Below are 26580 nucleotides of genomic sequence, written 5' to 3' on the forward strand. Positions count from 1 at the left end.
CTCGAGGTCTGAGCAGGCCTGGAAGCGCTCATAGGCAGGGCCGAGGAGCAGAGACATCTGGGGGCAGGGCAGCGCCCCTCGCAGCCCAACTTCACACCTTGGTACCCAGCCAGGCCCTGTGCTGACTCCGCCCTGCAGTGCCTGATCTGCCTCAGTCCCAGGAGGAAGAAGCTCGGGTCACATATCCGGTTTGCGGGGCCAGTCAGAACGCCCAGAAGGGGCACGGCCAGAAAGAGCTGGGAAAAGAAAGCATGGCTGCCCGCAGTGGTGACGGCTTGAGTTGGGGAATCTGAGAAGCTAGATGGGGCTGGGAAGGGCCCTCCCAAGTGCCCGCTCCTCAGCTATGCCTTGGGGTGGTGGGCAGTGCCCAGCTTTGCTCCTCCTGCAGCTCGGGCCTCCTCTCTCAGACTGGGAAGCCATCGAGGGCAGTTTGGGCATCCTAGAACCCCCGCGTGGCTGGGCCTCGGTCAGGTGCAAAGGCCCTGCAGCAGCCATGAGCAGCCCCTGCCCGAGGAGCCACAGGGGCCGTGTGGGCACTGGGGCAACTGGAGGGTGGGGCGGCACTCAAAGTCTGAGCAGGCCTGGAAGCGCTCATAGGCAGGGCCGAGGAGCAGAGACATCTGGGGCCAGGGCAGCGCCCCTCGCAGCCCAACTTCACACCTTGGTACCCAGCCAGGCCCTGTGCTGACTCCGCCCTGCAGTGCCTGACCTGCCTCAGAGTCCCAGAAGGGAGAAGCCAATTGGTTCAGCTCGGTTCACATATCTGGTTTGCGGGGCCAGTCAGAACGCCCAGAAGGGGCACGGCCAGAAAGAGCTGGGAAAAGAAAGCATGGCTGCCCGCAGTGGTGACGGCTTGAGTTGGGGAATCTGAGAAGCTAGATGGGGCTGGGAAGGGCCCTCCCAAGTGCCCGCTCCTCAGCTATGCCTTGGGGTGGTGGGCAGTGCCCAGCTTCGCTCCTCCTGCAGCTCGGGCCTCCTCTCTCACACTGGGAAGCCATCGAGGGCAGTTTGGGCATCCTAGAACCCCCGCGTGGCTGGGCCTCGGTCAGTGCAGGGGGTGCCCTGGGAGGAGCAGGGGCTGGAGGGGAAGGGGGCGCATAGGTGGAGGAGCAGGGGAGGGGTCTTCAGGCTGCAGGGGGGAAAAGGGGGCTGAGAGAGCTGGAGGGAGGGGCAGAGACAAAGAACCCACAAAGGAGAGAGCTGGAGACCAGGCAGAGAGGGAAACCGGCCATGAGCCAAGGAGGATTGGAATCCAGCTTCGGCAGCTCTAGCCTGCGGGTTGGATTGGCTCACCTGGGCTGTCCCATGATGGGCAGGGACCCAAGCACTTGGGCCATGATCTGCTGCGTTCCCTGGTGCTTTAGCAGGGAGCTGGATTGAAGCAGAGCAGCAGGGACAAACTGGCTCTCGGATATGGGATGCAGGTGTCGTAGGCAGCGGCGTAACCCTCTGCAACACAACGCTGGCCCCTGGAATGACTTGGTTTTAACTCAATCGCTTGTGCAAAGACCCCATGTCCAAATAAGCCACATCTGGAGGCACTGAGGGCTAAGATTCCAGCATATAAATGGGGGGGGTGGTAAACGCAATTCAACCCATCACATTACCTGCCTTCTCTGTGCCTCAGTTTCGACACCTATAAAATGGGCACAATAATAGCACCTTCCGTGGCGGATCCTTCTGGGGCATAGTAAGCCTTAGTGCATGATAGTTATTATGGCACTCTAATGCCCTCCAAAAATGTCCACGCCGTACTCCTAGGAACCTATGGATATGGATGTGTTACTCTACACGGCAGAAGGGACCTTGCAGACGTGACCGGGGCTGCAGATGGAAAGATCATTCCAGAATACCCAAGTGGGCCCCACGAAATCAGGAACTACAGAGAACATCCCCCGGACTGACCTGACAGTGGGAGACACAGCCATAGCAGGACGAGGGCTTCGCCCACTGGGGCTGGCTTGGAGGATGGAGGAAGGTGAGGGCACCAGGGAGCCTGGAGAGCACCCCTCCCCCACCCCGTGCACAGCCAGCAGGGAAACAAGGACAGCAGGCCGAGCACCCCGGGGGCTGGGTGCTTCCCAGAGCCAGGAGGCAAAGACCCCGCCTCCAGCGCTGCCTGCCAGCACTTTGGCTTGGAGATTGCACCAGACCCATGGCCTGCAGAACTGTAGGGTGATTGACAACACGAGCTCAGGGTCGCTGGGGACAGCAGCCGCAGGAAATGGGCACATTCTGAAAACACTATTGAGGTGGGAGGGGGTGATCTGATTGACCAGATGGAGGCCAAGCTGCCATGGGGTCCCAGGGAGGGGCCTGCAGCACCTGGAGGACCCTTAGGGCCAGGGCTGGAGGCTGCACGCTGGCCTTCTCCTTAGGAGTCGGCACAGTGTCTGAGCATGGAGAGGAGGGCCAGGGTGTCTCTGTGCCCACACAGGGAGATGCCTGAGGGCCCCTAGGGATTGAGGGAGCTCCCCCACATCTCCACATCACAGACCCACCCCTGCAGTCATAACCCTGACCGTGGCAAGCTGTGCTTCCCCCAGATGCGATCCTTGGCCTTCCATGGTGAAAAGAACTCCGCAGGGGGCTGGTGCCATGGCACAGTAGGTTAATCCTCCGCCTTCAGCACCGGCATCCCATATGGGCGCCGGTTCTAGTCCTGGCTGCTCCTCTTCCAATCCAGTTCTCTGCTATGGCCTGGTAAAGCAGTAGAAGATGGCCCATGTCCTTAGGCCCCTGCACCCGTGCAGGAGACCCGGAGGAAGCTCCTAGGTCCTGGCTTTGGATCAGTTCAGCTCTGGCCATTGTGGCCATCTGGGTCATGAACCAGCGGACGGAAGACCTCTCTCTCTGTCTCTTCCTCTCACTTTCTGTAACTCTGCCTCTGAAATAAATTAAAAAATCTTGAAAGAGAGAGAGAGAAAGAGAGAGAGAGAGAGAGAGAGAGAGAGAGAGAGAGAGAGAGAGAGAGAGATCTGATTAAGTTAATGATAGAGAGCGGAGGAGATCAGCTTGGATTTTCCCAGGCAGGAGGGCGAGGGTCGGAGGGAAGCAGAAAACGGGGTAACAGAGCCAGGGGGTGCATGGAGGGGCTTTGTAGATGGAGGAGAGGACCCAAGGCCCGGAGTACAGTCAGCCCCTAGCAGTTGGGAAAGGTAAGTTAACAGATCCCCACCCCCACCCTGGAAGCTTCCAGAAGGAATGCAGCCCCTGGTGACACTTTGCTTTCCGACTGCTGACCACCAGAGCCAAGCCCGGTTCCCTTGCCAGCTGCCACTGCCCGGTCAGCGGGGGCGGGGTCTCCTGGGGCCTCCCTGCCTCCACTTTCATGCCCCTTCCGTCTGCCGCAGCCTGGCTGGCAGAGGACCCCCTAGAAAGGTAAACTGGATCACACCACTCCCCTGCCTGCCCCAAGGACTTCTCATTGCACTTACACAAAAACTCGAGTCCTCACCGTGGCTTGCGGGGGTCTTAGGCAGGAGGGGCCCATCCTTGCTGTGTCACCTGGGGAGCTCTGGCCAACCAGTGCCCCCCAGGGTTGGGGTCCAGGGGACCCTAACGTGCGGCCAGGCCTAAGCTGTTGGCCCCGCCCCACCCCTCTGCCTCATGTACTCCAGACCCCATAGCCACCTGGCAGCTCCCTGCACCTGTCACTTGCAGTCCAGGCTCAGGCACTGCACCTGCTTGTCCGGTTTCCCAGAGGTTTTCCCAACCCTCCGTTATCAAACAGCGTCCCCATGCCCTTGATGGCGCCATGTGTGTCCCGGCAGCCCTCACCCCGCCTGTGGTGTTGGACCTCTCAGTTGTAGAGATGCCCACTTGCTCGAGAGGACGCCCAAAAATCCAGACTCCAGACCAGTTGATGCAAAAAGCACGAGGTTTTTATTGAACGTTTGCGCAAACGGGCCCCCACCTCAGGCGGTGAGGAGCCCTGAGCGGCAGTTACTCACAGGTTATATAGGCAACGAATTAGCATATGGGAGAATGCTGGTAAAGAATGCTGGTGGAGAGTGCTGGTATAAAATGCAGAGGTGGCACGGGATTGGCTGGTTCAGAGGGACAATTAGCATACCGGAGAATGCTGAGGGAGAGTGCTGAGGGAGAGTGCTGAGGGAGAGTGCTGAGGTGTTACAGGATTGGCCGGTCGCAGTGACATCATAAGTGTGCGCCTAGAGACTCTCCGAAGGGAGGGGCAGCTCTGCTCTGGGCGCGCCCAGAGGTTTCCCGGAGGGGAGGGGCAGCTCTGCTCTGGGCATGCCTAGAGGTTCTCTGAAGGGGATTGACTTTTCCTTCCCAGAGAACATCCTGCCCGCTAGACTCTGGGGAACATCTAACCTCTTAAGAAGCCCCTGATATTTGCCCAGGCCTAGTTTCTTGTCCCTCTCCCCCATAAGGGTCCTTCAGTGGGAACAGATGCGTCTATGTGTGTGTGTTCATCACCTGTGTCCCCATTAGACCACCAGAAGGGCAGGTTTGTGGCTCAGCAGGTTAGACAGCTACTTGAGATGTCCACATACCAACTGCCAGTGTGTGTCCTGGCTACTCCGCTTCTGGTCCAGCTCCCTGCTAAGGGAGAGGCAGCAGCTGATGGCTCAAGTACTTGAGCTTCTGCTTCCAACATGGGAGACCCGGATGGAGCGCCTGGCTCCTGGCTTCGGCTTGACACAGCCCTGGGGAGTGAACCAGCAAATGAAGGATCTCTCTCTTCATACCCCCCACCCTGTCATCTTCCTACCAAATAAATAAAATAAAAAACAGCTTGGAACTCATGCACACAGAGGTCTTCACAATTTCACAGAAAATGTGTTTTCTGGAAAACAATGCATGGATTTCCAAATTGTTTTTTGCACTCAAGCTCCTATTTGAATTCTGTTTCCACCACCTGTGTGAAGTCCCTCCTATCTGATTGCTGTTGTAAACCAGGGCTTTGCTGTTGCCCCCAGCCTCTGCCATCCCAGCCAGGCTCACCACAGAAGCAAACTCAAGGCCGAGCCCCAGCAAAGGATCTCTGAGGAGGCAGAGCTGCAGCAGGAAGGGGCCTGGCTGTGAAGTCGGCAGGGCTGCCCCCGAGGCTCAGGGCACACCTCCCCAGCGGGGGACCCTGGGGGAGTTGCTGCACTGCTCTCAGCCTCAGTTTCTTCATCTGTAAAATGGGCACAGTGGCCGACTTCTCAGCCCGCTACGCAGGGTGACTGAGTGAAGCGACTGTCTTGTCCTGGCTGCTGGCCCCAGGATTCCTCCCAGGGACAGAAATGACTCTGTTGAGAAAGTGTTCAATGATGTGCCTGCACCAGAGTATCCCAGTGTGTGTGCGGGCACACACATACACACACACCTGCACATGTCACACAGCCCTGTGCACATGTACACACCTGTGCTCGTATACACACTATGCATGCCCACACTGCACATATACACACCTGTGCACACGTACACACACCTGTGCACATACACACACTGCACGCACCTATACACAAACACACGTGTGCACATGTACACACCTGTGCTCGTATACACACTGCATGCCCACACCGCACATATACACACCTGTGCACATGTACACACACCTGTGCACATACACACACTGCACGCACCTATACACAAACACACGTGTGCACATGTACACACCTGTGCTCGTATACACACTGCATGCCCACACCGCACGTACACACACCTGTGCACATACACACACTGCACGCACCTATACACAAACACACGTGTGCACATGTACACACCTGTGCTCATATACACACTGCATGCCCACACTGCACATATACATACCTGTGCACACGTACACACACTTGTGCACATACACACACTGCACGCACCTATACACAAACACACGTGTGTACATGAACACATCTGTGCTCGTATACACACTGCATGCCCACACTGCACATATACACACCTGTGCACACATACACACACCTGTGCACATACACACACTGCACGCACCTATACACAAACACACGTGTGCACATGTACACACCTGTGCTCGTATACACACTGCATGCCCACACCACACATATACACACCTGTGCACATGTGCACATATACACACACCTGTACACATATACACACTGCACACACCTGTGTACACACACCTTTGCATGTATGCACATTTGTATACACACGTACCCACACCTGCACTGAACATACACCAACCTGTGCATATGTACACACATCTATGTGTACACACATACCTGTGCACGTATACACACTGCACACACACACACACACCTGTGCCTATGGGGCTGCATGTCCACTGCCACAGGGAAGGCTTGGGGAGTGAGAGGGGGCTTTGCGTGAGTGAGGCAGGAACTCCTTGGGAAGCCCAGGCGGGAGGAGTGGGGCCAGCCAGGTGACAGATGCATAGTGGAGCCGGCGCTGTGCAGCGGGACCTCCCACGGACCTCCAGTGCAGTCAGCAGAATCCTCAGATGCTCTCTGAGAGGCCCTGTCACTATGGAAACCCAAAAGGGGGCAGCATCGTATTCTGATGCTCACTCCCCCGTCAGGAGGGGAGTCACCCATAAGCAACCCAGACCCCACATGCAAAGGAGGCCTCTGGGAAACCTGGGATTGGCAAGGAGGGCTGGGACTCCAGAGAGCCAGTAGTCAACAGGGAATGAGGCCACAGGTATGTGGCTCCCAGAGGCACAGAACCCATGATGGTAGCTGGGGCTCAGGTGGAGCAAACAAAATCAGAGTGCTATGGGGAAGTTTTGTACCACCACAGCCTTGAGGGTCTACCATCCCAATGCCATTTCCTGCCCACGGGGCTTCTGCGCCCGTGAGGAAGCAAGCTTGCCCATGCTCCAGGGGACTCACAGACACCTGCCCAGAACACAGACACCAGACACCCCTGTCCCACCTCACCCTGGGGTCAGAATAATGGAAATGACCACAGCGGCCAGTGCCCCTGTGCAGGAAACCATTCTTCAATGACTGGTCCCAGCAGGGATGGGGAGAACCCATGCCACAGCTCCCACGGGGCTGAAACACAAAACGCACCTGCAGCTGGGCAGGAGCATGGCTCCCTCATGCCTGCATCAGCCCCTTCTGGATGGCATCAGGGGTCTGAGAGCCCCACAGAGGACAGGCTGGGCACACTCCCTCCCCTCTGGGGATGCCCCAGGAAAGCAGGTGCACAAAAATCCCACCCCTATTTCCAAGAAGGTTTCCTTGCAGTCCCAGGATTCTGCAGGTGACTGCACGTGCCAGGGTGGAGGAAGGAAGTGACACTTCCATCCCAAGCCTGGGCTGAGACTGCCCTGAGCCAGTACTGCCTCGCGCCAGCCACTCTGCCTAAACGGGTCCCAGCTCCGTGGCCTCCAGGACATCCTTTGTTCAGGACGTGGCCGTGAACTCACGAGGGGCTGGTGTAGATGACTGATGCCAACCGCCACACAGGGTCAGGGACACAAAAGGTAGTGGCGGAGACTGCGGGAAATTGGAGAACAGCGGCCCACCCTGCGGGGCTGGAGTCCACTGTGGCCACATGCGACCAGTACTGCTGGGTTCTTCCTCCTGTCCCAGAGAAGGCAGAACCTCCTGAATTTGCAAGTTCGGCTGGGAGAAAGACTGTTCTCTGGGCACACTCAGCCCTTCTCTTTGGGGGACCGCCCATGACTTTGGCCACCTGAGACCATGTAGGCAAGGGAGATGCCTTTGGGCCGAGGTGCCTGGTTCCTTTAGATCATGCGAGAGAGAAAATCCATGCTCCTGTGTCGTGTAAGCCTCTGTGATGTTGGGTGTTTGGCTCAGCAACTGGCCTTAAATCCATGCTAATACACTTGGCCACAAATTCCATTTTAAGATCCTGAGTGAGCCCAGCCAAGCCTGCCTGCCTGCCTGCCAGCAAGTGCCAGTTTGCAGCCCGGACCTCAGGCAAGGATCTTGACAGAACCTTCTGCTTCGCCTCACTCCTCAGCTCGCAAGTGCCTGGGAGTTCTCTCCCATCAGCCCAGCTAAGTCCAAACCCCCTGGCACCCCAGAGCGGGGGTGTCCCAGCCAGCGCTGCCTCTGGTCTCATTTCTCACACTCCCACGCATTCCCTGTAGCTGTTCCAACTTGCCCACGGTTTCTGAGCCTTCAAGGTCGCCGCCTCCTCCAGGCAGCCATCGCTCCCCCAGCCTGAGTCAGTCACACCCTCCTCTGCCCTCCCACCACCCCTTAAACATACCCTATTAATACCTCGTGAGAGCATGCACCGTGTGCTGCTCTAATTGTGCAAAGCTGTGAAGGCAAAGGTGCTCACCGGAGGCAGGCAGGCAGAGGCCCCAGTGCCCAGGCTCAGGCCCTGTGTGGGCCGAGGCCAGGGACCCAGCACCTCCGAGCCTCAGCCTTCTCAGCTGTGAGCTGGTGACAGCGCTGCTTGGAACTTTAACAAGCACAAGACACCGTGTCTCTTGCACCCAGGCATTCTGCTAGGGCTCTGAGCAACCAGAAATGCACCTGTCATCATGGAGCTTAGAAACTCAACAGTGGCAACTGACCTGAAATTAGATCGGATGCAGGGAAAACATTACTTCATGCAGCTGTGCTAACATTTACAAAGGAGGAGTATTTGCACGGGTGAAGGGAACAGTCTACCCTGTCCATGTCTCTTCCTAGGAAGAGACACAAAGTGGGTTCTGGCCAGGCAAGCAAAGAGGAGAGCTGTGGGGAGGGGATTCCAGGAAGCAGGAATGGCACATGCAAAGGCCCTGAGGCATTAAGGTAATTTCCTCCTCCATGAACCCAAAGAAGAAAAAGAATGTGTCAGGGCAGAGCAGCTGAGTGTGTCTTTGGGTCTCCATGGCCCAGAACAGAGCTTGGCACGTGGTAAATGTGACCAGATATTTGCCAGCTGAGTGAGGGACCCTGCTTGTGCCTCCACCCCTGTGCGCTGGCCCTGTGTCCGGTGCTGTACTGGACCAGGAGGAAGATGTGAGGCTGGACTTGTCCTGGATCGTGCTCTCTCAGCCTTTCCACTCCCAAAGCTGGAGACACATGCACGTGGACCCCAAACACCAGGTTAAGGCATCAGAGTTTGTGGCAAAGGCCAGCCGCAGTCACCCAAAACCTGGGCCCCTTCTTCCATAGGACAGAAGACATCTGGGCCTCCTGGGCAGTAACATGGCCCTGCACGGCTCTTGCAAATGGACAGTCCGAGTCAGGGCTGGAGACCCCGGGCAGGTCTCCTCCACCCTCCTTCCCAGCTGCCCCCAGGAACTGGGGCCCTGGAAAGACTGGTGGGGTGTGGCTGTGCCACCTAGGAGAGAAACAGCCCTCTGCTCTGCCTCCCTACTGCAGGGTTGCTTTGTCTGCAGCACAGCCCTACGTGCCTCACATGATGTCTAAGAAAGGGTCAGGGACCTTGGAGTTTGGAGCACTAAATGGCTGCATCGTGAGGCAGAATGGGGTGCGGCCTTGGCTTCTGGTGGCGCCAGGGATGGGTGGTGACTCAGAAAGGGGAGCTTGGGGCCGGCGTTCTGGCATAGCGGGTGAAGCCACCTCCTGCAATGCCGGTCACGTGCTTGGGTCCCTGCCGCCCACGTGGGAGACTCAGACTGAGTGCTGGGCTCCTGGCTTTGGCCTGACCCTGCCCTGGCTGTTGTGGGTATTTGGGGAAGTGAACAGAGGACACAGGATCTCTCTTCCCCCTCTCTCTCTAACTTTCAAATACAATGAAGATAAAGGTTACAAAGAGCAAATAAAATCTCAGCTCAGTTGAGAGAAAAGGGAGGTCACACAGCCAGACACACGAAGCACACAAACACGGCACAGCAAACAAGGACCAGAAGAAAAGGTACTGAAACCTTTAGCAGTGATCATCTCTAAGCGGTGAGGCTACAGTCATTTCTATTTCTTCCCTTTCCTATATTTCTAAAAACATCACACTTCATTGCTGCACTGTAAATTATTTTTTTTTTTTACCTACCTGCCTACTGACAAAGAGATGTAGAATAATGATTTTTTATGCAGTTCCCCCGATTATCCACCCAATCACCTGATCGAGTCTACTTATAAGAACACATCCTTGATGCAGTTCCTCTCGATGGACCACCTGTCCATCCATTTACCCATTTGCCCATCCGCCCAGGCAACTCTCGGCCAGGTGAGTGTAGGTCCCCAGCCTGTAGCCGAGGGGCCAGCCCCAGGCTCTGCAGCGGCCCGAGTCGCCAGTACCTTGTAGCTGACTTGCACGATCTGGATGAAGATGGAGAGGGGCAGACAGAGGAGAATGTCGCTGACGAGAGCCCAGCCAAAGCCGAAGTCCCTGTGCACCGGGATAGGAGGGACGTAGCGCATCCACGAGACTTCATTCACGTACACTAGGAACAAAACCCGAGTCACTCCTCGGCAGCCAGGAGCCAGCCATCATGGCGACGGCGCCTAGCAGTGACTCCCTCACTGCCAGCTCGGACAAAGCCCTGCTTGTCCAGGAGGAAGCACGAGGAGATGGGCAGCCCAGGGGCTCTGGAAGACTGGATGGTGTCTTCATTTTGATCAGGGGACTCTGAGGGGATGCCGCCAGTTCAGACGCTGCTTAGACCCACATCTGAGTGGCTCCTGGGTCTAACTTCCAGCTAACATAGATTATGGGGTGCGGCGGTGATGACTCAAGTGCGTAGGTCCCTGTTACCGACACGGCATACCGGGATGGAATTCCCAGCTCCCAGCTTTGGCCTCATCTAGCCGCTCCCCCCACCCCCGCGCCCCCAGCAGTTGTGGGTATTTAGGGAGCAGATCAGCAGATGGGAGCTCTGTCTCTCAAATAAATGAATGAAAATCATTTTTCAACAGGATAAGGAATGTTAGCCATGTCTCGCCCTGGACCCCGCTGTGGGCGTGGCGGAGGCACCCACCGGTCTCCGTGTCGAGCTCCACTTCGGCCTCCCAGGTGACAGTCTCCCTGCCCTCCGAGGAGGCCTCCGCATGCCTTGCAGAGGCAGCCTGGGCCCTCATCCTGCTCGACTCCTGCCGTCGGGACCTCCTCTCGCCGCCGGGCTTGTGCGCCGTCTTGTTGGCAGGGTGCCCGTAGATCAGGTACCACAGAAACATGTGCACCACACGCAGGCGAGGCATCTTGGGCAGAAACCCCAGAGAGCGGCCGAGTCCTGGAACTGGGAGAGAGGGACATGGCTCTCATCTCTGAGAGTTTCGTCTCTCATGCGCTAGGACAGGAGGAGGGCTGTCGTTCTAGAGAGAGGCCTGGGAGAGGCCTCCGAGGTGCTAACGGAGTGGACCACAGAGAAACCTATAGACACGCACCCAGGGCAAACTAAGGGGCCTGAGATGAGCGTGTGTCTGAAATGGGTGAGGAAGGGCCCCGAGGCCATAGGGATGGGGTGCAGCAGGAAGGAGTGCGTGGGAGGCCAGAGCACGGCGGAGAAGGGGCCCACCAGCTCAGCACACCTGGCTTCAAACAGACTGTGTCCAACATGCTCAGCCCTGGGCTCTTCTAAAGGAGCATGTTTCTCTGTGGACACAGACAACTTTCCCCTGCCTTTCCCTGGCAGAGAGGGAAGGAGTGAGACCAGGCAGGGTGACAAGGCCCAGCTCACGGAGGAACACACTCACTGCCCTTGGTGTGCTCAGGTGCACGTGGTCCTTGGCCGCACAGCAGCGTGCTTGGGTTTCGCTAGCAGAAGCCATGCTGTGCGACCAGCACCTTGGGAAAGGGAAGTCTTGCAAACCAGCTCTTCTGCTTGGCCTCCCTGGTCTCTGCTTCCCACACTGGACACTGGCTGGGCGGAGCCTGGCACCCTGCTCAGGTCGGGAGAGGAGCCGAGCTCCCCGCCAACCATGCCCTGAGCACCTGCACCGGCTCAGTGTGGGTTCACAGCGCAGTCGCCGTGCCCCGCCAGGACGCCAGGGGGCAGACGACATTGCCACCTCAGACCTGACTCTGGAAAAGCGATGTGAACACTCAAGGGTGACTCTCAAGGGCTTGCAGGACAGTCCAGCCCAAGAACGCTCGCCCGAAGGAACTGATATTTGTGAATACTTCCTCATGCTGGGATCTGACATAATTTTAGCTGCATCTCTGCAGGCTGTGAGAGGGAGAATTCTCCCCATTTGGTGGAGGGAAAGGGAGATGGGCAGAAACCATGGGACTGGCCCAGCACGCCTCAGCCAGTGACCGCAGCCCAGGTGGGGAGCACAGGTGACGCACACATCATCCCACCAGCCACAGAGGGAACGCACGCGGCCCGCCCAGGAAGGGGCTGGTACCGATGACGGGGTTGTAGTTCTTCAGCTGGGTGATGCCCATCTTTTCATCTGTCTTTTTCACGCGTGCGCTCTCTACTTTATTGGAGGTGTTCAGCTGGGAGGCTCCCGATGCGCTGGGGGCCTCTGCCACTGGAGTTTCTTCTTCCACTTCCTCTTGGGGTGGCGGGGGTGGGGGAACTTTGGCCCTGTGGTGCAGATACAGGATGCTGTGACTGACGGATGGATGGACAGACAGACAGACGTGCAGCCCTCCACCCGCAGGGGCCATCTTGGGTTTACTCCTAGAAGGAACTTTCCTCCACTGCTGATTCATCTGGCGGCCACCAGTCAGTCTAGGAAGGAAACCACAGAACACCCCTGCAAGGCAACCACACTTGCTGGGAGCCCTTCTGAGACCCAGAGTGTTCCAGACACTGGAAGGCCCGATGGAGCAGAAGCAGCAGGGAGTTTGCTCCTCACAATCCAGACACCGACCCCTGCTTAGACTCGGGATCGTGAACCACAGACCTAACCCACTGAACCCAGGCCTGCATGCAAAGGTAGACACCAGGGTTTTGTGAAGGGGGCATCGGGCTGGGACTCACGAGCCTGGTGGCCTTGCTGAGCGGTCCTTCCTGTCTGCCACTTGCCTATTGGCTGTGCTTGAGTTGGAGATCCGGAAGCGAACCTGCTCAATGGCACTTCTTACCAGAGGGTCGTTCTGGTCCATGGATGGGTGCACAACCAAATCAACCTGCAGAGAGAGGTCGGGCTGTCCCAGAGGGTCCTCGGGGGACCCTCGGTTCTATTTGATGTCACTGGCATTTCCAAAAGCAAAGAGGAGACGCCAGCAAAATCTGTCGCTCAACGCTCTGTTGTTATAGCAACTGGCACCAAAACCCCTCAAGTGACCAGCGATCAAATCCTGGACGGGAGCCATGGCCCTGTGGGCCCTCGCCGGGCTGTCACAGCCCACTGCTCCCTGCCACTTCCTGACAGGCGGCTCCCCATAGCCCACCCCTGAGAGCTGAGACTTTCCCAGTGCTGCTCGGGAGTCCTGAGGGCTTCCATCTGGAAAAGGTAAGCGGCTTTCATTAATCTGGCCTGGCTGAGAGCGCCACGGTGGGACCCATGCCCAGCGTGCTCCCAGACAAACCGGGGGAGGATTCAGAGCTGCTTTTGTTGTTTTACCTTTTTGGAGGTACTGAAGCTGAACGGCTGAGGTGGTTCTCATTTTAGGAGAGCTACACGGCTGCAAAATGGAAACCATGGAGAAGGGCAACACTCGGAACACCAGTAGGAGAGGTGGAGCTGAGTGGAGTGGGGGGCGTGTGTCAGCGGTGTCATGGCCTGGGCACCCAGAAAACCAGGTTCCTCTCTCGGTCACTGCTCTGCCCAGAGTGTCAGCTCTGGCTAGCGGCTTCATGCCAAAAATGGGCTCAGATAGGCTGGGGACAAGGAACAGGAAGCAATACCTAGATGAGGAGTCTTAATGGCCATACCTGGCTTAGCCTCTCCCACTCCTCATTTGTGAAACAGGGACCCCTCTCTCCCAGCTGCCAACTCCCTTGTGGTTTTGTGAGACTTGTACAAGAGACAGGAGGCATCTCCAAGATTTAAAAGCACAGTAGAGGGGCTGGTGCTGTGGCGTAGCAGGTATAGCTGCTGCCTGTGACACTGGCATCTCACATGGGTGCCTGTTTGATTCTCAGCTGCTCCACTTCCAATCCAGCTCCTTGTTAATGCACCTAGGAAAGCAGTGGAAGACGGCCAGGGTGCTTGGGCCCCTGCGTCCACGTAGGAGACCCGGATGAAGCTTCTGGGTCCTGGCTTCGACCTAGCTCAGCCCTGGCCATTGCAGCCATTTGGGGAGTGAACCCGCAGATGGAAGACCTCTCTCCATGCCACTCCTCTCCACCCCATCTCTCCTTTTCATGACCTCTGCCTTTCTAACAGATAAATAAATCCTTTAAAAAAATCTACAATACAAATCCACAGCGTTCCTGTTTCTACTTTCTATGACTGAATGGCCCAGCTACTTCCCAACGGCCCAATAGCCAGGGCTGGACGGGGGCGGGGGCAGAGGCTGGTGTGGGTGTGGTGACTCCAGCAATGTGGCTGCAGCATGAGCTATGGGTACTACAGAAAGGCTGGGTGAGAAACTGCAGCCCGCTCTGAGGGCACACATCCATACCATAGCCCTTTCCAGCACACATACGTACCACAGCCTTTTCCAGGCTACTGGACTGGCACCTCATGGCCCGGGGTGGGGGGAGGCAGAGCCACTACCGTGCACTTAGATTTTGGAGCTTATGGAATCCCCCAAGGTTCACCTGCTGCTCTCAGATCTCACCCTAGCCTCTCACTGGCTCCCTCTGGCACAGCCTGGTAGACGTGGCGCCAACAGAGCTGGACACACAGCAGGCGCCAGAGCTGGACACACAGCAGGCGCCTGAGCTGGACTGCGGCTCCCCACCCTGACCTGGGGGAGGTGTTCTGCCTTCTGGGACCGCTCTGTGAAGAGCAGCAGAACTCAAAGGCGCTGCTGCAGATGGGCGGGGGGCTTCCCCTGCCCTTCAGAGACAGTGAGAGAGAGTCAGTGCCGGGACCTAGTGCCCCTGCTGGAGGGAGGCAAGGCAGGCTGCCTGGGGGGCACCGCCGATATAAAACCGATGAGAGCATCAGTGTACTGCCTCTTACGTCGTCTCGTCCCGCTCTGTACTGTTCAAACCCCCTCAAGACAAGCTCAAGTCCAAAAGCAGAAATGACCTTGCCGGCTTATTAAGGAGACAAAAGATCAAAGCAGAGCTTTCTTAAGGCAGAGATGGGAAAATGTCGCCAGGGAAAAAGGTCAGGCAAAGGAAGGGGCCTGTCCCGCTGTGCTGTCGCAAATTGCTCTGACCCCGAAAAACCTGAGCCTGAGATGGCAGAGCTGCCGGGCTGCAGTTGCTATGGGAATGGCCCCAAACTTGAAACTGTACAGAAACAGCCCAGCTGAGAGGAAGAGACGGCTCACTCCCCACTAGAAAACCCTGGCGGAGCGTGCCCACAGAGCCACTGCCACTGTTCTCTCTGGGGATACGTGGCCTCCCACCTCCGTGGAGAACGTTCGCGCTGCTGAGTCTACAGTTCCCACTGCGCCAGGGTTATTAAACATCTCCCAGCAGCACTCTGCCCAACTCGAGCCGCTCGCCTTCCTGCGTCTCCTCCACGGCTGGCCGCGGGGCTGGATGCCTGGCTCGAGACCCGAGCTTGTTACTGCTCTTCTCTCTTTCCAGCGGATACACAAAGTGGGGATGGAAGGCCTGCTTCCCACATCAGGAGGCGAGGTGGGAAACGCCGAGTCCCTGATAACCAGGGCGGGATAGGCAAGCCCGGCGTGCTTCGGGCAGTGTGAGGCTGCATGTGGGCGCCGCGAGGGCCCTGCTCACCTTCTTCTTGATCCCATCGTGGATAACCGTGGTCCGGTAGAGCCGCAGGAGCCCCTCCTCAGAGAGGTTCAGCACCAGGCGGACGATGGACTTCTTACAGCACTTGGTGGACACGCCTTCCCGCTTCTCCTGATCCATGATCATCTTCTGAATCCTGGGGCACCACAAAATAAGCAGCTCATGCTCTCCGCCCCAACAGGGAATGGAGACGCACTTAACGGAGCCAACCAGGCAAGGGGAGGGGCTGGCGCAGGTCTCCCCCACCCGGGCAGATGGCGTAGATCCTCTCTCTCTGGGGTGAATGAGCTGCTACACACAGCCGCTCCATGTGAGAGAGGACTTGCCGTGGGAGGGCGATGGCAGGGAAAGCCAGCACCGTGTGCAGAGCTGTCTTCACCAAGTGTGCGTGCTGGCTGGGCCTCCTGCTACGGAACGCTCCGGTGCGCCACCGTCCCCTCCTGACTGCTCCCTCTCTGGCCACGCCCCCAGTTGCGCTCTCATTGTGTCTCTACACTGGTATTTCTAGAGCACTGGGCACAGAGTGGCAGGGCCTCAAAGGACCTCGCAGACCGAGGTGTCCCCATCCCTCCCTAGCTGGAGTGTGCAGCCCCCATGACCTAGACTGGAGAGCGAAGCTCCTTCCCACTGAGTGGCCGGGAGGAACAGCGGCATGGCCGGTGGGGACAGGGAGTGCCACAGACCAATGGAGCAGAGGCCAGAGCCTCGACTGCAGCCCACACTGAAGTGCCACCTGTACTTGCTTCGGGTTAGCTTCAGGAACAGACTCCAAGCACAATTCTGTCAGTGACACTATCTCACCTGCCTGCTTCTTCCCATAGCCCTCTCTTACCAGCAATTTCCCAGGCATGGAGAAGGGCAAGCCCACTGCCCCTTGTCTCTGTTCTTGCTCCATCAGGGCCCCATTGTCTGGTGTACGGATGAGCCCTGCCGTCTACACTCTCCAAACAGCCACAAAAGGAGACCCAGGGCACAGGAGGCACTCAAATGTCCTTCGGTCATTTCTGTGGCTGGTGCTGACCACCTGGCCGAGAGGTGTGGCCAGTGCAAGAGAGACAGGCGGGCGGGCGGGCGGGCGGGCGAGAGCGAGCTTACGTGAACAAGCTCTCGATCAGACGCAGGTTGGTGACGGCCTCTATGATCAGATTCCTGCGTTTCAGCAGCCGGTAGGTTTCATGCGGCTTGTCCTGGCCGGGGCCATGCTTCCCGCTCTTCTGGGAACCGCTGCTCTCCTGGAACAGAGCAGAGCGCAAGGCACAGGGGTTCAGCAGCACCCGGGGCCCGGATACCACTCCCACGGGCTCTTTCTCCCTTCAGGGAACTCCCACGCCCGTGTTTCAAGCAGGAGGACCAAGGCGTCCATCTGGCCTCCTATCCGCATCACTGCAGGCTTGGAAGGAGCCAAGGCGTGGGTCAGCAGAGGACGTGGGCCACACAGCTGAGTCCAGAACAGAACTCAGAGGCGTCTACTGCAGCGACCCCAGGCAGTTGAAAGGACCTGCTCCATGTCCCCTGGTTCTTCCACGTGACATCGGTGACAACTCTCCACAACCTGAGGATGACGGCTCCCACTGTACAGACGTGGAAGCCAGGGTGAGGGGAGGCTAAGGCGCGGTCTGGAGCCACACAGGCTGCACACGTGTGCAAGCTCGGGGCTTCTGGCTGAAGAGGCGGGGAGCCAGGGGAGCACAGGCGGTCTTTGGAAGCCACAGATGTTTCTGAAAGTGATCAGGGTGACTGGTGACAGAGGAGAGGAGAAAAGCTGACCGGCATCTCCTCATTCATCCCTGCCAGAAGGCCCACGCCGTGCTCTGTGTGGCTCCTTCCTGCCTCCCCTTGAGCTTAAAATGCACTTGCTCCATCTGCCCTTGGATCAAAATATTGACAACCCCAACGTGAGGCCCGAACGGGAGGGAAACGCAAACTCTAACATGCTCCCTGCAGACCTCCCACACAGAGCAGGGCCATACGGCAGCCCTGGGCACGTTCCCCTCCACACCTGCTCGCTTGAAGCAGCGTTTTCAGAAAATGTCAGTGCACCCGGGAAGGCTACTCCATCCGACATGGTGGCACGCACAGAGCCTAGCTCCCGTCCCTGCCAACTGTGGACATGCCCGGCCTAGCACACTGCTTCTATGGGAGAAGGGCAGGAGGCAGTGTCCCTAGAGAGGCAGAATACCCCTTGTGCTGCCTTGCGTTTCGGCGCAGAACCTTTGCGGGAAAGCCACACGAGGGCAAAGCGAAACGCGCTCTGTCACCACTTGGCTGAGCAAGGGTGACAAAGTGGGACACAATGCTGCCAGGGACACTAGCGATGGACTTCCGCTGGGCTAGGAAAGAGCAGCTGGATTTCTGAGCCCTGGAGGGAGCAGATGCTGGAGTCACAGGACCTGCTGATGGGGCCCATAGGGTAAGGAAGGCAGGTAAGAAGCTGGGAGACCATCCATCTAGAGAGGAGACCAGTCAGACATGACAGAGTCACGGCAACCAAAGAAAGGGCTGAAAGGGTCTAGAAAAATCGACACCACACCCCATCGCTTCTGTGACAGGGACCCACCAGCACAGGCCTTCATTCCAGACAGGGACAAGTAGGATCAGGCTGGGGGTGCACACACACACTCTAACGTTCACAATACCACTCACCGAGCAGGTGGCTGACCACCTCCCCAGGGCCCCTGCCTTCCTCCTCCCAGAGGGCACCGGTGTTTATCTTGAAGGCTTGTGAAGCCCAAGGGACACAGCAGTGACAGCTTCCAAAACCCACCCCTGCCCCGCCCCATCAGAAGTCCATTCCACACTGAGCAGCTCCAAAGTGCTGGAGGCCCCCCTGGCAGAATCCGGGGCCCGACAAGTGACAAGGTACATGGCACTAAGTGAACCCAATCATATGAAGTCACTTCAAACAGTCAGTGGGAAATGGAGTTAAAAGACGGGTTTATTTTCATGCAAAAAAAATTGCAAAATCTATGCACAGTTTCTTGCTAAAGCACAGTTTGCACCACCCTTTAGAAGAGGTCTGTGTCAGGAGGAGGGAGTTTCTCCATCAACTGCCTTTTCATCCTCCTGATAACACTGACAGAAAGCACTCAGCTGATCCTGCCGCGTCTCTGACGCCGGGACCCAGCGCAGTGGCCAGAACGTGCTGACACGCGCTTGCTTTTTGGCAGTGTTGGTTCTGATTCCCTTCCTTTTTATGGTCAATGATACTGCCCTTTCATCTAAAGTAGGATTTCTCAGCCATGGCAGAGCTGATGTTTTGTTTTGGGCTAGAAAATTCTGGCATGAGGCATTGTCCAGGGTCTGTGTGGGGCTGTTTATCAGCATCCACGACTTGACCTGTGGATGCTGGTAGCATTCCCCTCCCTAAGCGTGACAATCGGAGATGTCTCCGCATTGCCAGATGTCCCTGGGGAACGAAATTCACCCAATAGCCGATCTAAATGAGCCTTACAAATGTTCCTCCTAAAAGGAACACAAGGGAAGAGAGCGAGTTAGCTATAGCCAATGGAAACACCAGGTAACCACAGGGCAGGTGACTTTCGCACACGGAGAGGCGCCGGCCCACTGCTGGGAACACGTCTCATGTCAATCAGCTGTCCCTGCCAGGGACGCACGCCCTCCCTGCGAGCACTGACCTTGGGGTTTTCCAGCCGGACCTCCTCGATCAAGGCGATGTCGCCAGTGTCATTCTCCATGTGGTGCGAGCCGAAGCTGGGCTCTGAGGAGCTGCTGGTGTCCAGGAGGTTGTCGGTGCCAGCGCGGCTCCCGCACGCGGCACCCTCGGCAGCTCCCGCCAAGGCAGGTGGCTGCCGCTTGAGAGGGTTCAGGTTCACGACTTTCCACCCACCTGCGCGAGGGGAGGAGCAGAGTGGGTCAGGGGCAAGCGAGAGGCCGTCTCGGCTGGGCTCGGCAGCCCGAGCAGACTCATGCAGGCCAGGAGACCCATGGAGGGTCGCGTTATAGGCAGCCCTGCCTTTACCTGGACTCCAGATGCCAAATTTGTCCCTGGCCCCCGCCCTCCATATATGCTTTAAAAAAAAAAAAAAAAAAAAAAAAAAAAAAAAATCTCTAACTGAGCTAAAACCCTGAGGGATTCTTTAAAGTATTGTTAGAGGGAAGCTTCGAAAATTCAGCCCCTCTCATGATAAAACTACAGAACATTTGCCAAGGAGAGCCGCCTAGCAAGCCGCCGGGGTGGGCCACACAGCCATGTCCACCAAGCCTGTGCACCCCAGACTCAGCACCAGAGGGACCCTCAGGGGCTGCTTCCTAAGAAAGCCCACAGCCCCCGCCCTGCCTGCCCGAGCTCCCCTACCCTTGGTGGGGGTGGAGTGATGAGGCTGGGCCCCCAGCCCGAGGCTGCCGGAGGCCCTGGCGTCCCCCTGGGGCCCTCGGCCTTTCCGCTTGCTGCTGCCGCCCTCGTCCTCGCTGTCCGACTCCGAGAGGAAGGCGTCTTCGCCCTCGGGCGGGAGCGACTCCTCCTGCATGGAGGCCAGGCTCACGGTGGCCAGCAGCTCGCTGCGGGCCTTCTCCCGGGCATACTGGCGGCTCAGGTCGCTCTCCTCGGCGAACACGCAGGAGATGTACTTGGTGGTCCGCTGGCGGCCTTCATCTTCCATGAAGCCCTGGGGGGATAAGAAGTGCTGACCGCACTCCGAAGAGGGCCAGCGACCTGTTCCCCCCACAGTCTGGCTCTCACCAGCACCTTCCATCTCACTGCCTGGGCCACTGGTCAGGCCCATGCATGTGCCCCAGTGGGCCTTCCTGTCTCGTCATCCCTCAATGCCTGGTAGAGCACTCAGCCCCCAGGGAGCGGTCAGTGAGCAGTGAGTGCCTGGCACACAGAACTCAATCACGTCCCCAGGAGCCAGGCGTCAGCGAGAGGCAGCCAGGTGGGGGCTGTGCAGCCAGCAGGGCGCGGCTCTGTCTCCTGGGACGAGGACGCAGCAGCCTCCAGCTGACTGTCCCCCCATGCTGCACTCATGTGGCCTGACTTTTCATGCTGACCATCCCTTTTTTTTTTTTTTTTTGACAGGCAGAGTGGACAGTGAGAGAGAGAGAGACAGAGAGAAAGGTCTTCCTTTGCCATTGGTTCACCCTCCAATGGCCGCCGTGGCCGGTGCGCTGATCCAAAGCCAGGAGCCAGGTGCTTCTCCTGGTCTTCCATGGGGTGCAGGGCCCAAACACCTGGGCCATCCTCCACTGCACTCCCGGGCCACAGCAGAGAGCTGGCCTGGAAGAGGAGCAACCGGGACAGAATCCGGTGCCCCAACTGGGACTAGAACCTGGTGTGCCGGCACCACAAGGCGGAGGATTAGCCTAGTGAGCCGCGGCGCTGGCCATCCCTTTGGTTTTTATCGAGTGCAAACCACAGCGAGGGGCAGACAGAACCTGCGGATGGCCTGCATGCAGCCTGTGTGCACTGGCTTGACGTACAGGGCAGCCGGTCTCATCTCCTGCCGGTCTGAGCCCACCCCCTGCTCCCTTCATAATCACACAGTGCACACCCCGAGACAGGGAACTGGGGCTGTGTGTGTGTGTGTGTGTGTGTTACCTTGACGACCTTGAACCTCTGGAGGAGCCGACACAGCATTCTTGCTTCCAGCTTCCCCACGTTCATGGCCACGCGAATCTCAGCCTGGGAGATGCCTTTTGTGCCTCTGCGTTCGACTGTGGGAAACAACACGCTTGAGTCCTGGCGTTGGCATGGGGCGGCTCCCACGGCCACAGCACAGCCACTAAACCCTCCCCTTCCTTCTGCACCCAGGACGCGGAGGCTAACAGCCTACTGTGCCAGCAAGAGCGCCAGCGGCCGGTCTCTAAGGCCTTGGCTGACTCCTCCATGGGAACGCACTTGGCGGAGGGAGACTGACCAATGGCCAGTGGACGACCCAGCCACATTGTCTGTGCCCAGGCCTCGCTGTGGGAAATGAGCTCTTTTGCACAAACGGACTTTTTCAGAGCAATGAAATCAGCCGCTTTATGAAGCGTCAAGGAAGGTGACGTTTAATGAAGGGCCTTCTTAAATGGGCTCTGCTCTTTGCTCTCTGCGGTTTGTCACCTCCTGCCCTGTCGCCAGCAGTGGCTCTCGGCCTTGCCGGTGAGGGGAGTGCCCCCGAGGGCCCCTTTCGGTCCCTTCTCCCAAATGGGGACTGAGGACTATGGCGCGGGCTCATTGCTGTCCTGCAGAGATTTGAGGGGGTCCAGAAGGGTGAGGAGGAGACAGATTTTTTTTGCCCTTCATCACCAGAATCCCCAGCCTGTGGTGACTCGGAACCAATCTTGGAAGGTGACAGGTGGCTGTGAAATCTCTGCACAGTAACACCAGCAGCTCACCGCACGGAGTGCTTTCTGTGCTGCAGGCCCTATCCTAGGGACTTGAATACTGTGCTGCTTATCTTTGGAATGTGCTCGAGTCAATTTCAGGCATCAAGTGACCAGGCGAAGAAATACCCAGCGTCTCGGTGCATCTGCAGGACACTGGGCTGTGAATCAGAGGCCTGAGTGGAGGAAGATTCGCTCTCGCTGTGGACAGTGCCATCCAAGCAGCTGGGGCCCACAGGGAGCAAACCCAGAGGAAAGACACAGCCTCCCTCTCTCCTGGAGCTGGGACGAGGGCTTTGCCCTTGGACATCAGAACTCCGGGTTCCTGGTCTTGAGTTGACTCCCCTGGTTCTGAGGCCTTTAGAGTTGGCCTGAGCCACACGGTGGTTTCCCAGGGTCTCAGCCTACAGACAGGCTCACATGGGACTTCTCAGCCTCCTCCATGGTTGCATGGGCCCATGGCCCCAGTTAATCCACTCCCATCTCTCTCCCCATTTTACAGATAAGCAAACTGAGGCTCAGAGATCTCACCAACGTCATTCAGCCTAGCAGCAGAGCATGGGTTCCAACCTGGAGCAAAGGCCTAAACCCTCCAAGGGAAGCCCGGCGTGTCTCGACAAGTCACACTCGGAGCACAGCCCTCTCTGTGTGCACAGACAGGCACCTCAGGTCTCTGGCAGGGAGCTGGCAGGCGGGCAGGACTCACTGAGCTCGTAGGTCTGCGTGAGCATGTCCCGCTCGTACACGATGTCCACCGGCGGCACCGCCTTGGAGATGACCTCCTCGTCCTCGTCATCGTCCTGGTCGTCGTCCATCTTCCGCTTGAACTCTTTCATCAGCTTAAGGCAGCGGACCATGACGTCAGTCCCTAGGAACACAAGTTCCCCGGCCCTGAGTCAGGATGGGGCTGTGCGGGGCGAGGTGACGGGTGCTCACTTGTCACCGCAGAGACTTGTGCAGACACAGAGACACCCCCCCAACCCCCCGCCCAGGAAGGTCACCCACACTGTCACGGCCGGAGTGTTTCAAAGCTGCACATTTGGGGGGATGAGACCTGAACCTTGACAGCGCAAAACCACTTTCCGTTTGGAATGGAATGCAGGAACCAAGAAAAGCAGAGGGGAAGGACTTAGATGCTGAATTGGTCCTGCTAAGCATACAGCAACCCCTTCCCGCTGGAGACGGGTTCCACAGCGACAGGAAACTGTCAGTCCCTTCACAAGGCCTCCGCAGTAATCCACACACAGCCCACACATGGGCAGTGTTTGCCGAGAGAATGAAAGCCACCTGCCTCGTCTTAGGCTGATACCTGCTGTCGGTAAGGTGAGGCAGGAGAGGACAGGGCACCTATACGCTTATAGGACGTTTCAAGGGGACTTCACAGCGATCCCAAGGTGCAAATGGATTCTCAGACTCAAGGGGACGTGCAGGCTACCTCCAGCAGTGATGGGTCCATTCTAGCACCTTGTAGCCTGAGCCCGGTTGAATAACACAAAGAGAGCACCACGGGGGACGACCAGAAGTCACAGGGACAAGCACCCTGCTCTCTGGGACTAGCGCCTGCCTTCACAGCATTGCACTGTTACAACAGCCCAGGCAGTTTCCCCACCAGCCTTAGTCAGCAGACTGATGTGTACACACAGGGATGCTACACCAAGGATGGGGCACTGAGACTGGGCCCTGTAACCCAACCCCTCTTGGCAAGCAGTAAAGTAGTTCAGGGTACTGAACATCAAGGCCACCTTCGGAGACCTCTGGGAGGGCTGGCCCAGGGCAAAGGGTTCACAGGAGAGTGGGGACGATGGCCTCGGGCATCAGCTTGGCACGGAACGCTTCCCTGCTCACAAAGACAGGAAGTCTCCCATCCCCAGTTTTTGGCGGAAGAAACACAAAGCTCAGGGAGCCTTCATTCCTGCCATTCTTGCCTGGTCCTCCTGCTTTCCCTTCCCCAAGCTTTGCCCTTCGGCCCAGGCCCTGTCTCACCCTCTCCTGCCATTTCTCTCTCTGGATGGGAGCCTCAAGCAACCAGGAAGGGGGCCACGGGGATGAAGGGGCTCTCGGGTACCTGGGATTGGGTCCCCTGCCAGAGACATCCATGGGGAGGCACCTCCAACAGCTGGTGGCCAGCACAGCCAGCAGGCACTGACCACCACCCACCCAGCCATGCCCCATTGGCTCTTCCTCTGGTCAAACCCCTCCCAACCCCTTGTCCCTACCATGGCACTCACAGGGGCGACCGACTGCTCCTGATAACAATACTCGGACCACTCGTCAGCGTGAACCAGGTCCTGGGCACTGCCCCAGCTCTCTATGACCCACGATGACCATCCCACAACCCTAGGGAGGCGCTATCATGCCCATCGTCCACGGGGTGAACGTGACACCTAGGAGCAGTGGATCTGCCAAACCCACATCCCTGAGACGGTGAGGGGCTGGGGTTTACCGGGCTGTGTGGCTCTGCAGCCTCAGGTCTAAACCTTTGATGAGGTGCACCCTGGTTCCAGGAGGGCGAGGGCACTGGGGACAGCCAAGTGGCTCAGAGGCCAGGGGCTCCAGCCTCTGCCTGAGCAGTGGTATAAGACAGCACAGGGGGGGTGGGGGGGTGGGGGGCAGACCTGGGAGGTGCAGCCCGCAACAAGCATCATTCCTTCCTTGGGGGGCTGATGAGCCAGGAAAGGACACAGCCCCAAAGGAAACATGGGGGGAAGCGGAGCAGCGTGGCTGGCGGCTCCTGCTCTTCTCATGGTAAGGGAGCCAAGTTGCCTGCACCCTACGGCAGGCCCTAGCATCTGCCATCACTGCCATCCCGGAAGGGCGCCACAGCCTCCTCTACTGACAGCCGGGGTGGGTGTCTCAGGGGGTGCAGGGATAAACTGGGCTCTGGGGGCAGGCAGGCAGGGTTCTCAGCCCAGCTCTGCAGCCTCCTATTCCAGGGGCCCTGGGAGTCCCTGAGTGTAACACCCTTCACTTTCCGATCAGTAAACGGGCTGACAATGACAAATGTTAGGGGCTCAGAGAGAAGGTGTGGGCAGGGAGGAACCGAGTACCTGCTGTGGGCCAGGCACCATACCAGCGCAGTGCACAACTTAACCTCTCACAAGCCTGCGGCAGGCAGGACCCTCTAGGCTCCATTTTTACAGAAGTGGAAGCTGAGGCACAGAGTGGTAAGAGGATGGCTCAAGGTGGCAGAACTAGGATTTAAGCCCAGGCTCTCTGCCTCCAGACAAGCTTCTCAGCCACTATGAGCTCACCACACCTAGCATGGAATCGGTCCCATCTTTCTGTGGGCCAAGCTCCTTGCTGGACAGTAGTCACAGTGGCCTGGCTCCTGGACAGGAGTGGGACCTCACTCCTGCTCTGCTTCAGAGCATGGGGTTCAGGAAGACAAAGGTGGCTGAGGGTGACAGCTGAGAGCTATGAGCTGTTGCCAGCCTTCACCTCAGCCCAGGACTGACAAGGAGCACGCCACGCAGAAGAGAGCTGCGGGTGGGGCTGCTCATGCACATCCACACTGGGCCCAGTGAGGTGTGCTGATTCCGGGAGGCCTGGAGTGCTGTACCCATGGGGCAGCTGCTGAGCTTTTAAGGCCACATGCTGTGTGGCTCTAACATGCTGCTGTTTCCGTCAGACAAGCAAGCCCTGTTTGACTTCCCAGGCTGTGTCTGTCTTGTCACGCTGACCACGGAGCTCTCTCCCGGGGCCTCGTCGTTTGGCATCCATGGCAGCAGAGCAGTTCACGGATTGGGGTGTGAGCCCTGCCTCTGTCAGAGAGCTTGGGAGGCTGGGGGACCTCCAGCAGCCTCCACCATCTTGCCTGCAAACTGGAGCTAGTGATGGCATATCCAGCCTCGTGGGGCTGCAGGGGGCACCAGGCGAGACAAAGCAGGTAAAGGAAGAACAGTGCCACCCACACGTCCTGAGTCCACAGGGCCATGCTCAGGGAGTTTCACAGCCCTCTCATCCTTCCCCACTGTCCAGAGTTGTACCAGCCTCGGGTTTTCCATTTTTATGGTGAACCATTCTCGTCTGGCTCATGGGCCTGTCAATCTGTCTGAGCTGCTCCGCCACTACAAGGTAGGCCCTGGGTGGAATTGGGGCCTGCCTGGTCCCTACACAAGGTAAGGCTGGAGGGGGCAGCCAGCCACCATGCATGCTCACAGACACCTGGGGCTTTTGGCAAGACAAAGGCAGGGCAGGCTACATCCAGACACTCCGAAGGTGCAGAGGGGGAGAGGGGATGCAGCAAATCCTTACCGAGCGCCCAGGAAGAACCAGGCATCATGCAAGGTGCTTTTAAAACCGATTTTACCTATCACACAAACTGTGCCATGACCGCCATTTTGGGAAAAAGATGAGGTTCTGAGGGGTCGTGGGGTCGGGCTCGGGTCTTGCAGGTGAGGCCACCTGGTGAGGCTACCATCTCAATTTCAGTTTCTGCCAGAAAGCACCGCTCAGCATCCAGGAAAAGCCAGTGTGGCTGTGAAGGGGACCCAGCAGCCAGCGCTTCTCACATTCCCAGTGAGCATGCGCATCGGGGTGCCTAGCCAAAGGGCGTGAGTAGCCCGGGGAAGAACCAGGGCCAGATGAGAACAGAGGGACTCCAG

The 26580-nt window shown here is 57.9% G+C and overlaps 1 protein-coding gene across 2 annotated transcripts; it reads right to left on the bottom strand.

Moving 5' to 3' along the window:
• Positions 1 to 3722: 3722 nt before the first annotated feature.
• Positions 3723 to 22840, bottom strand: LOC133754311 (general transcription factor 3C polypeptide 1-like). 2 transcript variants are annotated; one of them, XM_062184775.1, is made up of 10 exons: positions 22683 to 22840; positions 21207 to 21322; positions 19968 to 20277; positions 19288 to 19499; positions 16748 to 16884; positions 15635 to 15788; positions 12854 to 12957; positions 12225 to 12409; positions 10856 to 11113; positions 3723 to 10321 (listed from the first exon to the last, which is right to left on the bottom strand). In XM_062184775.1, exons 1-10 carry the CDS (start codon positions 22831 to 22833, stop codon positions 10011 to 10013), a joined length of 1938 nt encoding a protein of 645 aa, XP_062040759.1. In that variant the 5' UTR covers positions 22834 to 22840; the 3' UTR covers positions 3723 to 10010. The 2 variants fall into 2 exon arrangements, with proteins under 2 accessions (XP_062040759.1, XP_062040758.1); XM_062184774.1 differs by having other exon boundaries at positions 3725 to 10321; positions 12809 to 12957.
• Between the last annotated feature and the right edge of the window lie 3740 nt (positions 22841 to 26580).

The sequence above is a fragment of the Lepus europaeus genome (genome assembly GCF_033115175.1).
Source record: "Lepus europaeus isolate LE1 chromosome 21 unlocalized genomic scaffold, mLepTim1.pri SUPER_21_unloc_1, whole genome shotgun sequence".
In the NCBI taxonomy this organism is placed as follows: Eukaryota; Metazoa; Chordata; class Mammalia; order Lagomorpha; family Leporidae; genus Lepus; species Lepus europaeus.

Coding starts and splice junctions, on each gene's coding strand:
- LOC133754311 (XM_062184774.1), bottom strand. CDS start 22,833: ATGGTCCGCTGCCTTAAGCTGATGAAAGAGTTCAAGCGGAAGATGGAC. Junction 20,278..21,206: donor AGAGGTTCAAGGTCGTCAAG/GTAACACACACA, acceptor TTATCCCCCCAG/GGCTTCATGGAAGATGAAGG. Junction 19,500..19,967: donor TCACTCCACCCCCACCAAGG/GTAGGGGAGCTC, acceptor CCCCTCGCGCAG/GTGGGTGGAAAGTCGTGAAC.